Genomic DNA, 18,135 nt, shown 5'->3' with positions numbered 1-18,135 from the left:
AATAAATATATATATATATATATATATATGTATATATATATGTGTGTGTATATATATATAGGCTTGTATATATTCGAAGAGTTTGCGTTCGCATAATCACTATGCTCTCATAAACATTCAACAATCTTATTTTGCAGATCATATTCTCATGATAATTGCTTTTTGTTTTTGTTTTCCTCATTCTGTTTTCCTTTAATTTTCTGCATAATCATATATCTCTACATACCATACATATTTATGGACATATGTATGTTCTCATATTGCGGGGCAATCCAGGCGACTCATTTGCTCAGCTGAAGTTTTTCTTTCGGCTTTTCAACGCTGGATCGCCCCGTTCTATGTATTCGTATTTGTTGTATTTGTAGTTGTCGTATTTTGTTGTGCCCCACCTTGTCCGCTGCTATTCGCCGCACCACCGGCACCGCCAACACATACAACGCCATTAACACCGCCGCCGACGCTGCCGCCGCCCACGCTCTGCTGATAGTCGGAGTCATTGCTGTGCATTCTTTGGTAGGTCACCGAGCCCGGTGTGCTGGGTATGCCCACAAGGCGATCCAAATTCTTCTCACCACGCATGAATCTGTCGTGTGGGGAGGAGAGAAATGAGAATAAACGTTTTAGTGAAGTTGGCAACGCCATACAAATTTAAGTAAGTTTTATGTGCAAAAGTTTTGGTTAATGTGATTTGGGTTTAAATATATTTAAAATAAAAAATAAATAAATGTGCTCCAAATTTTGATATCAAGTGAAGTTTGTGAGTATGTTTATGTGTGTGTACATCACAGAGTTGCTTTAGTATTGAGCGTAGAGAAGAGTTTTACTTTCAGTATTAGAGTAAGAAATCACTCGAATTCGTATTATCTCCGAGACTTTGCTTTTGAGTCCAATATTTTTAGTTATTATAGCATGCATAGAAGTAACCGACAAATTTTGCATCCTCGTCAATTCCATAACGCGTGTTCAACATGAGTTACAAAATTTTATATTCCACATATGTATGTATGTACGATAAAGAATATTTTTTTTATAAGGATTATAGTAGATTTTATAGCAAATGAAAGTGCAATAATGCGTCGCAAACTCATTGCCACTGCGAAATGTATGATGTTGCGTAAGAAAATTTGGCGAAAGTATAAGTAAAAAAATACTTGAAAAATGTATGTATACCTTTCAGGCAAAAGCCGGTGATTATTTTCAGTCACAAGTGCATTAATCCGCTTTTTGGAAACTTATAATGATATCCATCTGGCGTGGCGGTAACATGATTTTCGAAATCACAAGAAAATTTGTGGAAAAAAATATTGTAAAATTGGCAAAATTTTTGTTTTTATACTCATTTATATTTTTCATTGCAAGCAAATTTGGTTAGGTAATAATATTTAGGACATAAATATCGGACACAATTATAAAAATATACTTAGTGCTGCCATATTAGTTGAAATTGAAATATTGTATATTGAAGTGGATATGTGCGAAGAGTGGTGCAAAAAGCACTCGGAATGAGCATACAATTTTAAAATTTTCGATTTCAATTTACAACTGTGTCAACCTCCTATAAAACGGTCTTTTTACATAAAGTACAATAAGCGTTATTTAAGAATATTTACTACGAAAACATTTTAGAATACGATCGCTTCGAAATTTTCACAAAAATTCACCTTTCTTGTGGTATTGTGAGTAAACTGAACAAATATATCCTATATCAGTGCTTTCTCTGTGCCTCGCCATAAAGTATGGATTTTTTAATCTCTGTGGAAATGGTAAGGCACACTAGGTAGAAATGGTAAGTGAACCTTGAATACTGCGACATTGGACATTATTTTGAATGTATGACTATAGTGTCCATAAGTAGCGAGGTTCTAGGAGCTATGGAACTCGGGCGTTGAAACCAATTTACACAGCCCATCATGCCATACCGTCTTTCCCCTCTGTTATTATTAGGTACTACTCAAAAAACGGATGCTTTTGCTATAAAACTTCAAAACAAGCTCAAGATCTGTTAGCCTTAGCCTTAGCTCGAATGTTAATGCTTTCTATGACTCTCTTGAGTCAAAATTCTTCGTATCCATTATGACGTTTTTACTTAAAGCAAAAGTTTCCTTTAATATGTCAAGTGTATTTTGTAAAAATCTGTGGTGTTCTGTTCTTAACACACTTTATACAACTTTGATCATAGTTCAAGTTTTCAACAAGCATAACTGGGTCTGTCCGGCAAAGTCTCCAATTTTAATAAAAATGTTAATTGAAGTCAAGTTTTAAAGAGATACTGCAGCTCTAACTGGAATTTAGTAAGAATGATCTCCACCCTAACAACTTAAATCGCTTCATTCCGTGAACCTTTAACCCCTCCGACGTAGTAATAAATACTGACTTCGCATATAGTGATAACTTACCTCTCTAGTTTATCGATGCAGGCATCCTGATAGTCATGTATCCACGTGACGCCGTTGAAATGGCATACGCTGCGCATATCTTCGGGCAAGCGATCGGTCTCGGGCCACATAAATTGTTGATCAATTATAGGAATAATATTACAATTTGATTTCAACGCGGCGACGATTTCCTGTAAAGTGAATTGAAACATAAAATAACGGTACCGAAGCATTATTGACGCTTTGGTACTTACGCGATGCACCCAATCCTTGCCATCGTCGTCATCCACACAGCGTTGCAACGCATTTGGTGTTAATACTAAAACGAAATTTTTCGCCTGTCGAATACTGTTTAGCAGTCCATTATCGAATTTGCCCGCTTCCAGGCGCTCAACATCGATGAACACCGAGAAACCGCGCAACTGCAAGTGAACCTGCCGAACAAGATACGAGTAGAGAGTTAATAATTAGACTGAGTTCGTAAACTATTTGTAGAATTGGAAATCTACCTTCAATAAACTGGCCAACTGCGAGCCATTCGAACGCCGATAACTGACAAAGACATCCAACGTCTTTGCCATATTCTCCTCCGACGAGCTGGGTAATGAGTTTTCCAGATTTTTTACGGCATTCAGTATACGTAGCCGATGTATGGAGTTCTTGATGCCACACTCCGCAATGAGCATGTCCTCATTCAGCTGTGGCAGCGAGTTCCGATCTATGCCGGCATTTAGCATTGCATATGTATATGTGCAGTACTCTGAACCGATTTCAGCCAAAAAATGATGCATCTTCGCCGTATCCTTCGATGAGTAGTCGGCCATGCGTTTGAGATTTTGTAGCTCGCGTTCGAAACGCTTCAATAGTATGCCATTCGCAATGCCAATATCATCGCGTAGATTTTCCTCATTCAGCTTCAACAAGAGATCACCATCAACTTGTGACTCCTCGAATTGTTTTACGAACTGACCGAAATTAATTTGCTTCACCCATTCTTGCACGTCTTCGACCGACCATAACGGTACTTGTTGCGAGAGTTTATGTGGCACGGTTTCGCCGATGAGACGTAGCGCTTGCGCGGCGAATTTAGATGCGATCGCATTCGGGCAACTCGCTACAGTCTTAAGAGCTTCGATCGCGCCAATATCGCGAAAGATTTCTGTATTGCCTTGTTCACGCTTAATGCCCGCCTCCATGCAGAAATGGAAAGCGGCGAGATTGCGTGCTTCCTCACGGTTCGAACTCAATACTGGCACCAAACGTTCAAGCCAATGTTTGCTTTGTCCATGAGCATGCGCTAAATTGGAGCGCGCGAATTCGGAGGGATCGTGTGTGGTGACGAACGGTTCCACTAAATCGAGACAACCTGATTTAAGCACTTCAGCTTCGATCTCTTTGTTCGCCACGAGTACGGCAATTGCAAGGCAGGCGTAATACTTTATATTATCATCGTCATGGAATGCCAACGGGAATAGCCACATGGGTACTTTGCGAAAGATCATAGCTTCTTGATTTTCCGCACCACCATAGAGTGACAAATTGGCTAAGGCACTAGCGCAATGACGCAAAGTCTCCACATCATTTGTACGACATTCGAAGAGTACAGCATCGAGACCACCCAATTTGATGACATCCGAGCACGTACCCTCCGAGTGTTTGAATAGATGCTCCAGTATGCCGGTACCCACACGCGAATGCTCTGTGTTCGGTTCCTTTGTGCACATACAAGCCACATTCACCACTTTGTCGAGACCATTGTCGACGACATGTGTACGATTTTCTGTGGTTAGACATTGCTCCAATAATTTGGCCGATGAGAACTTGATTTTCATATCACCCTGTACACAATTCTTCATGAGCAAATCTAAACCGCCACTATTACGCAATGAATTGCACAAACTATAGCCGAGCTCGTGTCCGTGTGTGGGCACAGCCCAAGCGCGCTGCATGACCTCATTGATTTTCTCCAAATACAGTGATTTCTCTTGCGCTGCCTTCGAATCCTCCAGCGTATTTACGAATGATGTCAATACTCGGGAATATTTAGCGATAGCCTGTTCGATTTCTCGCTGTCCGCTGCCAGATGTTAGCGCTTTCAGATCATCCAACTTTAGATCGTGCAATTTGATGAGCGCCGATGAGGTGGACGAGATCATGCTGCTGCCCGAACTGGAGACACCCTTATGGGTCATTGTGTAATTCGCTTGTGAAGCAGACGACATATGTTTCTCCTGACTGATAATGCCGTTCGAGGTCATCGTCTGTGATTGTTGCGATTGTGAGATGGCTTTCTTGTCGGCGGAGAAGGTGTCACTTTGCACTTTAATACTGGCGGCGGCCACATTGTTGCTAGCCTGTTGAGTTATATCGCCAGTGCGTAGCGAGAGGGCTTCCTGAAATGTTGAAAAACATATAGTTATTAGTTAGGACTTATAGTTTAGGGTGAATGCATTACATAGTTCTGTTTGGTATTAAAACTGTTGATAGCTTGGAGTAGGTAAGTGCTTTCATAAGCAGTAGATGTACAGCGATAGTACTTAAGGCACAACATTTAGGTTCATCACACATTAATAAAATATATAACGGATGTATGCAAATAGTTTGGTAATATAGACATTTAATTGACAAAGTTCAAAGTATTTTAAATTCGTCATGCACACTAATCTATCCTTATTTGTGTTAACAAAACTGTATTATTAACAAACTTTTAATTGATTTATGCTTGTCACAAGAAGCTTGTAGATAATCTTCGTTGAGGTTCCGCCAGGATGGTATCGAAATCCAGATTTTACGATTATTATCTGCTCTCTCTTGTTATCCTACCAAAACTGTATGGCGTCAGATTTCCCAGATTACTCCCTAATATGTCTATATTTCGAAAGATGTCACAAAATAAGTTCGATTTGTATTTATCCAGTTAACTCTCTCGAATCTTAAGAAATTTTCTTTCTCTTTAAAAAAGTTTTTGATAAGAGATAATAGCACTTAAGATCAATAATAAATATAAAAAATTAATTTCGACAAGATAACTTGAGAACTAGTTGAAATACCGTTGAGAATCAATATGCTACCAGTCAAAATCCAGTGCTTATACTAGGTTGGAGACATAAAAGGATTTAATTTCGGTATACGTAAGTCTATGAAAACCTGCGTAATGTCTTGGTAAGACAAAGCTGAAATAAAACTTAACAAATTCCTTGCTTATTATTCGATCTTAGAACGATCCACAAACAATTTTTTGCAAAGAAATACAAAACTGTCATACTTCATATTGTTTAAATTATAGAAACGATATAAAAAGATATATAATGGAATCGATATATTGTAAGAAGATAGGGAGACCGAGATCATCAAAAAAAGATTTGAATCCAACAATACTTGATAATATTACATCTGTAATAATTCAACTACAAGATACCGAGAATATCTAAACGAACTTGATATCTAAAAAAACACACACTTTAATTTACATCCCTTCAAATTAAAAATAAATTTTTCCGACGCGCAAAGTGATGAGCTTGCAACTCAGTCGATGCTTGTGTACCTTGTTTTGTTCGACCTCGATGGGTATTTCGCGAACATTCTTCATGGCATTGCCACCTGTTGCAGCGCTGCTGAGATTCGGATTGCTCGAGTATGTACCGGATGTGTTGTTTCTGTTGTTGTTCAGGTGTTGTGTGCTTGTGTGGGTGGCGGCTGTCGTGTTATTGTTGTTTGCAGCTGGTTGTGTTGACAATTGTTGTTGTTGCGGCAGCTGCTGCTGTGTTTGTATGTGGGCGTGTGGTGGCAGTGGCGGCAGCGAAGCGATTTGTGGCGAGCTAAAATGCTGAAAGGGTGGACAAGAGTTTTTACGTACAGAACGAGAAGCGGCCGCGGCCGATGAGGACGAAGACGACGACGACGACGAAGATGAAGCAGCGGCGGACATACGCGCAGCAGATGACGACGACGACGAGGATGTGCTAGAAGACGACGCAGTTGACGAATTTTGCGACGACGATGAAGATGCAGACTGTGTGGACGCCATTGCTGACTGAGCGTGTGATTTCTTTGCACCGGTTGCGGCGGCGGTGGACAGTGTTGACGATTTTGTTGTGGCCACATTGTCGTTGATTGTGGCAATGGTGGGCCCTGGTGGATCTCCGATCACTTGTATGGGCTGTGGTGGTGGCGAAAGCGGACAGGTGGGCGAAAAGCGGCTGATGAGCGTGCCGCCGTTGCTGTTGATTATGGGCGGTGGCGATAACGGCATCTCGACGATGGGGCTGGGCGAACGCGCGGGCACGAAGTCCGATTGGCCGCTCGAACGGTAAATGCCTTTACGTATGGGCCAAGGTGGTTGCTGGGACATCTTCGCCCGTTTGTCGTTTGTGTATTCGCTATTACGGTTGGCACTAAGTTGGTTTCCTATTTTGTGCGCTTACTTTATTTTACACGCGTGTGGTTGTAGTTGTCGTTTTTTTTTCAATTTTTGTTTTATTGAGTTTATATTTGTTTAAATTGTATTCTTTTATTTTTTCCTGCAGCTAATTACTAGCTAATGAAACAGTTGCAAATTATTGGCTGAAAACACCTGCGCAATTTACGAAATTCCACACGCCACAATTGTGCTAGCGTCTCGTCTGTGGCACGTAGACTGCGGGCGACTTTCAGCCAAGAAAAACATTCTAAACGATTTTCGCGCACAATTCTTTTTTTTCGACATAAAAAATACAACATTTAACACAAATCAAGTATGTATGTATATTTGTATGTGTGTATTGTATATAACTAAAACAATTATTGGCTTATGAAGTGGACTTTTGTATAAATATATATATATATATATATAGATATATATACATATATAAGTAGGTATATGTATGTTTGTAGCACTGTATTTTCGGGGGTACGTTTTTGGCCCGCACATACGTCAACAAAGCGATTTATTGTTGTTTATTTATATTTTTCGATTTATTTATATTATATATATGCATTAGGGTGGAGCGAAAAAAAAATTTTTTTTGCTTAGCCTGAGGTAAAATCTGTAGATTATAAAAAAAAAGAAAATTTTTGGCTAAAAAAAAAATTTTTTTTAACATCGGCCCACTCAGTTTTAAAGGAAATTTCGAGTTAAAATTTTTTTTTTCGCTCCACCCTACTATGCATTGGTGTGTGCATGTGCGCGTGTTTGAATTGCAACTTAATTTATTTCGGTATTTTCTTGGTTCGAACTACAACAACTTCTATTAGCTACGCGTGCCACATACTCAACGACATATCGACGTGAAAAGTTAATAATTTCTATAGACAACAGAATAAAAAGCATAACACGATCAAGTCGTAAGGTACATACACATACATATATACATAGTGGGAGTTTATTTATATACAATAAAAATTTCACATATTCAGTACAGTTTAGCGCACAAGTGTAAACAACAACACAAAAGGCGTGAAATTGAAAAGAAGAAAATCATATTTTTTTGACAGCTTACGTATGGATAATTAGCGGAGAACGTGTAACGTTTCATTTTATTGTAGCGCAAGATTTATTGCGTATAACTGTTGTTTGTAAAGGTTCAAAATTTTTTAAATAAATATTTTTATATATTAGTGCTGTATGTTGAGCCTTTTCCGCAAGTTTGTTATTAATTTATTTTTATTTTTATTAACTATTCTATTATACACTTAAAGGTTGTTGACACCTGAATTTTTGCATTGACATTTTATTTTGTATTTACAACGCTATTAAATATTTTTTTAATTATATTAGGATATAAATAAATTTTTTTAGATATATTTAACTTTCCGTAGGTATATATATGAGTTAGAAAATATTTAGGAAATCGTGGAAAAATATAAGATTTGATTCGATATGAATATGTTAATTGTAAATAGTTTCGTTGAGTTTTAAATTTTTTTTCAAATTTCAAAACTTTCGTTTAGTGGTGCAATTACAGCAAATCGTTAATAAAAAGCTAAAAAAAAGTAAAAAGCTTAGTTATACGCTTTTTCGTTACGTTTGAAATGTTTCGTTAAGTTTTCAAAACTATTCATAGTGTTATAACAAAAGTTAAAGCAGTTATTTTAATAAAGAATGCACAAAATTGAGTTTCTATAAGCTTTATAACTTTCGTTAAGTTTGAAAAATTTTTCAATCATTCGAAACTTCTGTTAAATTTTGAATGCTCTTGCTATTTTGAAATACGTATAGCGCATTTTTATAAATAAATTAAATATTAAATGTCATGATATTTGCGAAATCGTAAAGTTAAAAACACAAATTGTTAAGTTTCTGAAATTTTCACTACTTTTTCTATAAATTTTATAAGTTTACGGACAAAAATTTAACAAAATCTCATGTTTAAGTTCACAAAAATTTCATAAGTATATCTGCGATTTCCAAAACTAAAAATCAAAATTTAAACGTTTTTCTTTAATTAAAAATCTTTCGTTGAGATCGAAAAATGCCAATCGTGCTCAAGTTCTTCACATACTCAAATAAATAATTTATCGTTAACGCACCACATATTAAAGTTTGGGTACTTAAAAAGTTTCGTTAAGTTTTAAAATCTTTCATTGGCTAACAAATATTGGAAATCTTATATGCTTGACTCTCGACAACAAAAAATAGCATAGTTTGAATTTGATTTAGGTGCTCGTTCAGTTTTGAAAAACTCATTTCGCTTAAAAATTTTAAACATCAGCTTAGCTTTCGAATTCTTATCGACAACAAAACATTCGGCTTAAATCAATTTTAATGTCATTCTAGAATTCGTTAAAAAGTATGGAAGTTCTGATAATACCAAGTGGTAGATAGGTATATGATACTGAAAAAAAAGATAATTCGTAACTGGTTAATGTTAAAAAAATTTACTGCAGATTTTAAACTAAAATCTTTCGTCAAGAAAATAAGTAAATAAGTTTTAAACTTAAATACAGTCTTCGTTAAATAATTTCCAATAGTTTCCATTATTGTCGATATTTTAAAATTTCGTTAAGTTTTTTGAACTGTATTTCCGAATGAATGGAAAATCTGTATTTCCGATATCATTCAATTGTTTAAAAGTGACGATACTTGTTGTTTAATTTACTGAAAACACAAGCTTTGGTTAAATTTTGTAAAACGTAAAACACTGCAGTTTGAGTTTGAAAACATTTTTCTTAACGCAAATATAGCTAATTAAATATTTTTGAAAATTTTTCGTAGAATTACAAATTATTTTCTTTTCGAAATTCTTTTCTCAAGCCAATTTATAGTTTTTTAAAAACAAAATGTAATTTTACATTTATTTATTTTTAATAATTTTAATTCTTTCAATTCGTTTTTTCTCCACATCTTTTCAATATTCACACGCGCTAATCAGTTTCCGTAGGACGCTTCGTTTGACTATCATGGACAAACGTTGTCAGCGAAGGTCAAATCTTTTTTTCACACACATATTTTCGACCCTTGTTTGTGCATTTCACTTTGACTTGGCATATAAATAAATAAAATTCGGAAGTATTCAAACCCTCTTGTCGTACATACATATATTTAGATTTATATAAAATAAAAGAAGAAAAGCGATGAAATTGAATTTTTCACACGCATACGCGTGAATACGAGTGAGTGAGTATTTTATGCACGTTTCGTATTCGTATTCTCGTTTAGCGCGCTCAACCCACGGAGGCCGCGTCAGACGGAATCAAAATTTGCACGGAAAACTACTCAACAACGAGCGACTCGATCGTTTAGCTGTTAGCGAAAGACTGAAAATGTCGAATTGAAAAAGACATGCGGGAATCATACCGTTAGGTGTTGATCTTGCCGATCGCGTTCATTTGCACAGCCGAAGAAGACAATCAAATACAAAAAAAATATAAAAAAAAAATTATACAATATATAAATAAAAAGGAGATTAAAAAGAGATAAAAGAAATACAAATTTGAATAATTCTCAACCGTTGAGCGGCACGCGGACAATGAGCAGCGTAACACACCGAAATTGTGCGATGTTGAGCTGAGTAGCGGCAACGTAAGGAATAAGTGGCTACTTTGGCTTGGGCCACCAAACAATGCCAACTGAATGAATGCTGTAACGGAGTTTCAACATGGATATTCTAGTCGTGTGTGTGTGTTTGTCTGTATGTGCTTGTGTGTGTATTACTCATCTTGACTGCTTGAATGTGTTTAAATATTTAAATGAATAAACTTGAACTTGACCCATACATATGTAACTGTACAAGTACGAGCTTACAGGGTTGCACGACTGATCTTCACAGTTATGTGTGTGTATGTGTAAGTAGTGATGTTAGCAGGGGTAGTGATCTCGATTGTCAGATATGTGAAAGATTCGTCAAGAAAAGCAAGCAACCTCTTGTCTGAATTTTCTACATTCAGTTGCTAGTTAACACACATCTAATATTAATTAATACATAGCTTTTACAAGTTATGTAATTAAAAAAGTTTCTGCACTTATTATTTTATTAAAATATGCGCGCGCTATAAAAAGTTATGATGTCAATTCAATAAAAATTAACGTTTTTCATTTTTCTTTGAGCGCCTTTCGCCCGCTGGCTGCTACTTTGGCATTACGCCAACTGCTAGCAACTAATTTCTTTTAGCTTATTTGTATCCACTTTGTATTTTTGTTATTATTTTTTTTATATTCTATAATATTTTTCCATTTACGTTTTTTTATTTATTTTAATTGACTTTTGTTTTATAATTTTTTTTCACAATTTATTTAATTATTTTTTAATTTTCTTTTTTCACTTTTCACTCGGTTGTGATTTTTCGCGCATAATTGCCTAAACGAAACGGCACCTTGAGAGTAGCAGCATTGAGTGCTGGATTATTTGCGCTAACAAAGAGGCAAGCAAATTAGCTAATGACGTGTTAATAAGCTTTTCCAAAGTGCCAAAGAAATTTACTGTTTATTAAAAAAAAAAACTTGAGTGACGTTAGAAAACTAAGTACCTGCTCCACGTGACTTGAAGGAAACTAATTTAAAACACATTTTCACATAAACTACCCTATGGGGACACTCATACCTTGCGGAGTAGTTCGTTACTAGTTTTTTTTATAGCCAGTATTGACATGATTTTTAAACTTAGAATGGAACTTAGCAATGCATCAGCTCGTTGGGTTTAAGCTCTGCTTTCTTACCAACAACTTGCATGTAGTAAATTAATGAGTACTTTAAATAATATTTGAAGATAATTCTTTTATTCAGTGCTTCAAAATTTTTGTTGATGATATAAAAGTATAAGGACTTTACTATAAGAAATTTTTTGGTTAAACCATAGTTGATTACTATACATTTTGAACTCTTATTTACAGTGACTAAGTTATCGTATGGTAAAAAAATTGTCATATCCTAAGAAAATTTTCCTAACCTCTATTTAAAAGTTCTCATTTGAGCTCTTCTTTTTTAGACAGAAAAAACGGTTAATTCTCATTTGAGCTCCTATCAGTCGGTAAAAATTTTCCGCACATTAAAAAGTCGTAATGTCTGAAAGAAGCAATTTTAATTCTACTAGATATCCTTACTAACTAAAAACCTTAAACTAATTTGTTACACTTTTTGCAACTTAATGCCAGTCAATTCAGGACTGCTCGAAATTGTTCCTACTGGGCTTCTGCTGAATCTAAAATATATTATGTTGTATTTGTATTATCCGTTCCTCTTTCGTTAATTAAGTAATTTTGTTTTATGTTATATAAAATAGATAAGATATTAATACAGGAAATTAATTATCTGACAGTAATCAAAGAATTATAGAAGCACTAGACATTAGGCATGGCACAATATAAGCAAGTTATTTATATTCTGTAAGCGGAACTAACCATGGAAAAAGAATGAAGTAGAAGAAAAAAATTTACATATGTTGCTTTTTAAATTTATTATTAACAAATATTTTTATTATAATTTAATATATTTTGTCCAAATGGAACGCTCCAAATCTTAGAAATATACTTTTTCTTAAAATCTTACGAAATTTATATACTTATTTCAGTTCTACAATTGAGTTCGTGGTTTTCCATAACTCAGTGAAAAATAATTTCGGTCCGGTTTTCTCTCTATGGCCCTGATCAGAGTGCATCATGTGAATATAATTATCAAACGTAAGTTTCGTTTTAATTCGTTAGACGCGTCAGTAATTAATTTTTCGGATTTTATTACAATGTACATAGATAATAATTACCGTAATTGTATTTATCTACTTTTTTCGTTGTGAGTATATTGCATTGCGCCAAAATGTAGGCAACTTATGCGGAATCATCTGCTATAAATAATAATGATAAATAATAAATTTTGTTAAACACAAGTGAAATATGACTTCCATGGCTGAGTGGGCGAAGTGCGAGACTAGAATTCGACGAGTCGATGGTTAGATACATAAATTTGATATTATTATTTTTTAAGCGATTTTGATAGACGAAGTTGAATCTATGCGAATTTTTGACTAGAAAAAATTTCTAATAAAGTACTTAAAACCTTTGAAGTAGATTATCAATTTTTATTTATTTTACCACTGTGGTTGTTTGGTTGTATTTGTATAGCCGTACTCATGGCTAGCAAACTATTATTAAATTAGCTCGTTAAGCGCAAAGTATTAAGGCATACAACTTTTCTATGACGCAAAATTACTGTGATTGTATTTTGCTGGCAAACAAATTTTATACTTTCAACGCCTTTCAAACAAAAGCTAATGCTCTTGACAATTAAGAGAAGCAGTGTTGCATTCGTAGTCACCATGTGGTAAATTAAAAATTTACTGATTTATCAGTTTATCTCAATTGGCTTTAGTAAAGTATTTTTTTGCACATTTATATTATTTTCTTCACTATTACCGTTACTTCGTATAAAAATAGTGTGTATATACTCGTACATATATGATTATCCGTAAATGTAAATTACCTTTATCTTTCCGAGTATGGATTGTGGACGTGAACGTTTTGAATAATTACAGATGCTGGTTTCGTTTGCTAAACAATACTTTGTGGTTGTCGTAAGCAGACACTTAGTGAGCAACATACTGTATTAGTCCCGAAAATGTCTAGTAGCAAAATGCCACACAGCAATTTAGCCATATGTTGTGCACTACCAAACTACTTTAGACCAACTGAATACCGTTTATATAACAAATTTGGAAAACACCGCTATTTCCAAGCAACCATTCAACTAACCAACCGACCGACCGACCAACTAATGGAAAAACACGCACTGCTGCTCCTTTTGCTACTTCTCAAAACACAAAAGGCGAAAGCAAAGGCTAAGCGAAAATCAATATTATTTTGTTGCGAGTTAACGCCCTTGACATTGCAAGTGAATTGCAAGTAACTTGCGATTTCCTAGAATTATGCACTAAGTTATATATTTTACTTAGGAATTAATAAATTTACTTTTTCAACACGCGAAATTCTCGCTTTTTTGAAAGTTTTAATGCTTTGCTTTGGTTTTTTTCATCACAATTTCTTTTCGTATACTTCGTTTGCGTTGTTTCATGATACACCCTTTTTTGTTTAGCAAAAATTTCACTTTTTCTCCACTTTTCGCACACAACCGAATGTCCTCAGGCAAAAAGTCCTTCGCATAGCACAAATTCACTTCACTTTTTCTCTGAAATTTCTGCAAATGCTTTGTTCTTTGTGGGTTTTTATAAAATAATAAAAAGTACCGTTAGCTTAATCACTGACAGCGTTAAGATTTGCGTGCCAATGTCGACTTGACTTATGCATACCAAACAAAACACTACAAATCCACCGAAACAAAGCACGAAAGATTAGTCGCTCTGGAGTGTGGAGTGGCGTGACGAGTAAATGGGTGTGCATATACACATATACACATATAGATAAAGAAGTGTTCAAACCCACGCAAAAGTCCAATGAACTGGTATGTATGGGTGTGTGTAGACCCTTTTGATGAAATATGTAAGGCTCAAAATGAAATACCAGCGACCCATAATGGTAAGCGACTACTATGCAAGCGCAATACAATCAAAGTAAGGGGTTCCCCACACACTTTTATACATCCTACTTATATACGTATATCATATTTATGGTTTTTTATTACCCGCCAATTTTAATCATCTGTCAGCTGTTTTATTTGTGACGCTTGCTTGCTTACATGGTTGGGAGTTAGCCGAGCATTTTCCCACTTACGCATTACGCGAATTTACGCTCGTCACGGCTTTGAGCGTTCACCCTGCAGGCACCCTTATGGGTTCTCCCTCTTTATTGTGGTTTGAAAAGCCTATAGCTTTGTAATAAGCGTATTCATTGACATTCCTGTATGTAAAGCATACTTAGCTGTAAATGTCCTTGTGAAGTCACTGTTCAGAAGACTACATAGGGAAGGCTGCGTGATGCCACGCTGTCGACTTTGCTCCAAAAAACGAGCCACCAGAGAGCTTCAATGAGAAGATCAGTCTCGAAGGAGAGAGAATGATTTATCTCTCAAATTGCTTAACACCTATGAAATTACCACTGACATCACTGTGTTCCAGAATTTAGAATTGTTTGATATGGAAGTACAGCTCTAATAAGACTCCAGTGTTAGACACTTTAAAGTGTTAGAATCCGTTCAGTTATAAGGATACATGTTAAACCCTAAAATATTACTACTTATACTCTATACTAAAGCTCTACTTCATCGATAAAGAAATCCAATAGAGCTCGATTTTAGACAGAAAACCTACTTTAAACATTGGTAAGGGAATGAAGATTAATGACTCAGATCTGAACGTTCTAGTTCATTTAGGAATAATAAGAAGATATCAATATCGTCAAAATATCCACTTCGGGATTAAAAATAATAGCAAAATATTCCAGACTCACAATTACATAGAAAGATACTGAGAGTTTGAGTTTGATTGGTCTCAACTATTGTCAATAGATCATTAATCTATCCATGACAGCAATTGAACTAAGAGCTAATCCAACCGGTAATGACATATATTGCTTCTAGCGAGATAAGAAATTTATTAAGAGAGAAGCGACATCCAATCTAAGTTTCCTACAACCAGAAAAATTCCAACTTCAGAATGTACTTCAGTCATGATTAGAAAAAAAATCTTTTATCCTCTTGGTAGCTGTGTGGAAATTTTAGGGTCATCCGTTAGGAAGAGAAGCTTTTTTAGTTTATCCAAGGCCGAAAAAGACGCATGTAGTGCTCTAAGGAGTTGCAATTGAACTATTCATTTTCTAGCCCTTACATTTTTAATCAATCTCCATAACTTTGACTTAACATTAAGTTTTCCACAAAAGTCACAAAAGTTTTTTGGAGTTGACTTAAAACTCCTTAAAAATCACAAAGAACTATTCAAAAAGAATCAAACTTTTTGAAAAATTTAATTGTTCAATTTGAAGCAGGCGCATTCTGCACTATTGTTAACATTTATATGTCGATGTAAATAGCATGTCTCTAACCTAAATTTATTCGTTACCAAAGGTTTCTTTCAAGGATATTTTGTACCCTCCAAACTATCAACATTTGCATAATCTTCACGAATTATTCCCCTTTTTTCGAGCTCACCTGTATAACGGCGGCATTCTCCTCGGTTTTCACACCATCCATTTCGGTGCGATTTCGCATCGCTGCTGCCGCCTTAGCCTCCTGATAGTCGATATCACCCGTTTGTAACCGTTTCATTTCGGCTAAATTACTAGTTGCCTGCTCCGTACTGAAACCGTCGGCTACGACTTTCGTCTTCGATTCGGTCTTTGTGCGTTTCTCTTCGAATTTAACGGTGTCGACGATTTTACCCGACCCATTCAGTCCATTGGCCGTCAATTTGCCATTCGAAGCACTCACCAAATCGGCTAAATTATGATGATCATCATCTGTGTCGGGAAACGTTACCAACGGTTCGGCATCGCTGTCGACGAGATTTTCAATGGATGAGCGGATTCTGGAAAATCGTATATATAAATTAGTAATTGATATAATGGTAATCTCTCAAGTGGAACATACTTCTTCTTCAATTTGTTGATGGCATCCGAGCTGTTTAGCGCATTGATTTGTGTGAGATCGTTTATGGATGGCTGATGCGCTGACGCTGAGATGGCCAGATTTTTGTTGCTGCCCAGACCACCACCACTGCTCGCATTGTTGGTGTTGCGACCGACCAGATCGGTGATTTCGGACATGGAATTTTTGATTTCGCTCAAGTCGCGTTTCAGTGCTGCCGTCTTCATTTCGGACGATGATGTGGACGAGGAGGACGTTGACGAAGATGATGAGGATGTAATATGGTGTAGACGTTTCTTTTCAACGCGCGTTGTTGTACTGCTATTAACGACCTGCAAGTGAGCAAAAAGAAAAATTTTAACAATTATATTGTGAAAAATAAAAGTAAATATAATATTTGCAATTTGTTTGCAAAGATAAGGCGAAATAAGGGGCGATATAATCCATATAAGTATGTATGTATATATTAGATATCAGTAGCTAAAGAAATGCTTGTGACAACATTGGCAAACGAATTGCGTCCAAGAAAGTAAATGCCTGAGGTGGGAAAATTTTCTTGATAAACAAAATGCCAAGAATGTCACATATTCTTGTTCGGCTGACGAGATTGCACAATTGTCACACACCTATACATACACACACACAAACATACATGGTACATAATTTAATTTGCTTGTTTTGACAACATTTCTCAGATATTTTCACAATGACTCTGTAGTGCTAAAAATAAGCGTCCAACCGCTGCAAATAAATATTTTTATTGTATAAATATTGTTGTCATTATTTTTTTTAAACTAACTGTTATTATTGCAGACGCAACGAAATCCTAGAGATTTTGCTTTGACACGAGCGCGCGCTTCGAACAACTAACAAAAATATAAATATGTGTGTATGGGTATCTCATACATATGTTATGTGGTCTCCGGTTTTGGTGAGATAACGATTTTGGGAGAGCAATAGCGAAAACACAGTGAAAATTTATAAACCACAAACGGTAATAACCCGTTATCAGCGTAGTAAATTAAAGTGCCATGCGTATTTGCATATATACAAATATTCATAAACACATACATACATACATCCATAGATCCAATTATACACATATACATGCATATACTCTTGAATACATTCATACACATACAAAAGTATTCATTGATAACGGTGAGGCGTGCGCAATTGGCGCACCGAAGTGGGATCTCTTACAAACAACAAAAAAAATACGTACGAATTTGTTGTTGTACTTATTATTTTATATATGTATCTACGTGGGTGGAAAAAGAAATTTTGTGTTGACAAATGTCAACAATGAATGTCAAAAAAGAAATCAAATGAAACTAAATGAATAAGGAAACATGAATAATAACAGTAATAAATAATGATATATAAATAATGATAATTATATATAAATTTAGTACAATATTTAAAAAAATATTTGAGAATTCACTAACTCGACCAAGTAGCTATATTCAATTATTATCGAATATTATACATTTTTGAAATTTAAGGGCGCACCTAGCGTAAAATTTTCAAATTTCCATGGGTTATTCCTATAAATAAATAAAAAACATACTACAATTTTAAATCGATATCTTAAAGGGTGTTAAGCTACATTCTTCTAAAAGGTAACCGTTTATTTCAAATTGCTCCACCAGTTTATCTTTAAACGCGTTTTTCTCAAAACCACATTTTTAAAACTTGCTTGAGTCATTACTCGGAGACAAAAGATCCGATCACAAAAAAAAATTTGTTTAAAATAGTTCTCTATACACTGACCTACCAGTTTTTGATCTAATCAAAAATCCAATTTCGCAGGACAAAAGC

The 18,135-nt window shown here is 35.4% G+C and overlaps 1 protein-coding gene across 10 annotated transcripts in view; it reads right to left on the bottom strand.

The window, feature by feature from the left end:
- The window catches only part of Sarm (sterile alpha and armadillo motif), a 113,619-nt gene that overhangs the window by 6,403 nt on the left and 89,081 nt on the right, over window positions 1-18,135 (bottom strand). For 9 of the 10 annotated variants that reach the window (XR_011397152.1, XM_070112090.1, XM_070112091.1 and 6 more), the window contains 6 exons: window positions 16,318-16,646; window positions 15,880-16,255; window positions 2,885-4,768; window positions 2,630-2,809; window positions 2,397-2,566; window positions 390-583 (listed from right to left, as the gene is read on the bottom strand). Coding sequence is in view for 9 of the 10 variants with exons in the window: in XM_070112090.1 (XP_069968191.1) it covers window positions 390-583; window positions 2,397-2,566; window positions 2,630-2,809; window positions 2,885-4,768; window positions 15,880-16,255; window positions 16,318-16,646 (3,133 nt within the window). In the remaining variant the exon portion in view is untranslated. Of the gene's footprint in view, window positions 1-389; window positions 584-2,396; window positions 2,567-2,629; window positions 2,810-2,884; window positions 4,769-5,919; window positions 6,858-15,879; window positions 16,256-16,317; window positions 16,647-18,135 lie in introns of those variants that run through there. The other variant, XM_036359201.2, reaches the window with a different exon arrangement.

Source organism: Bactrocera oleae, chromosome 6 (genome assembly GCF_042242935.1).
Source record: "Bactrocera oleae isolate idBacOlea1 chromosome 6, idBacOlea1, whole genome shotgun sequence".
NCBI lineage: Eukaryota > Metazoa > Arthropoda > Insecta > Diptera > Tephritidae > Bactrocera > Bactrocera oleae.
The sequence above is the reverse complement of the archived record's forward strand: the minus strand, read 5'-3'. Positions and strand labels throughout refer to the sequence as shown.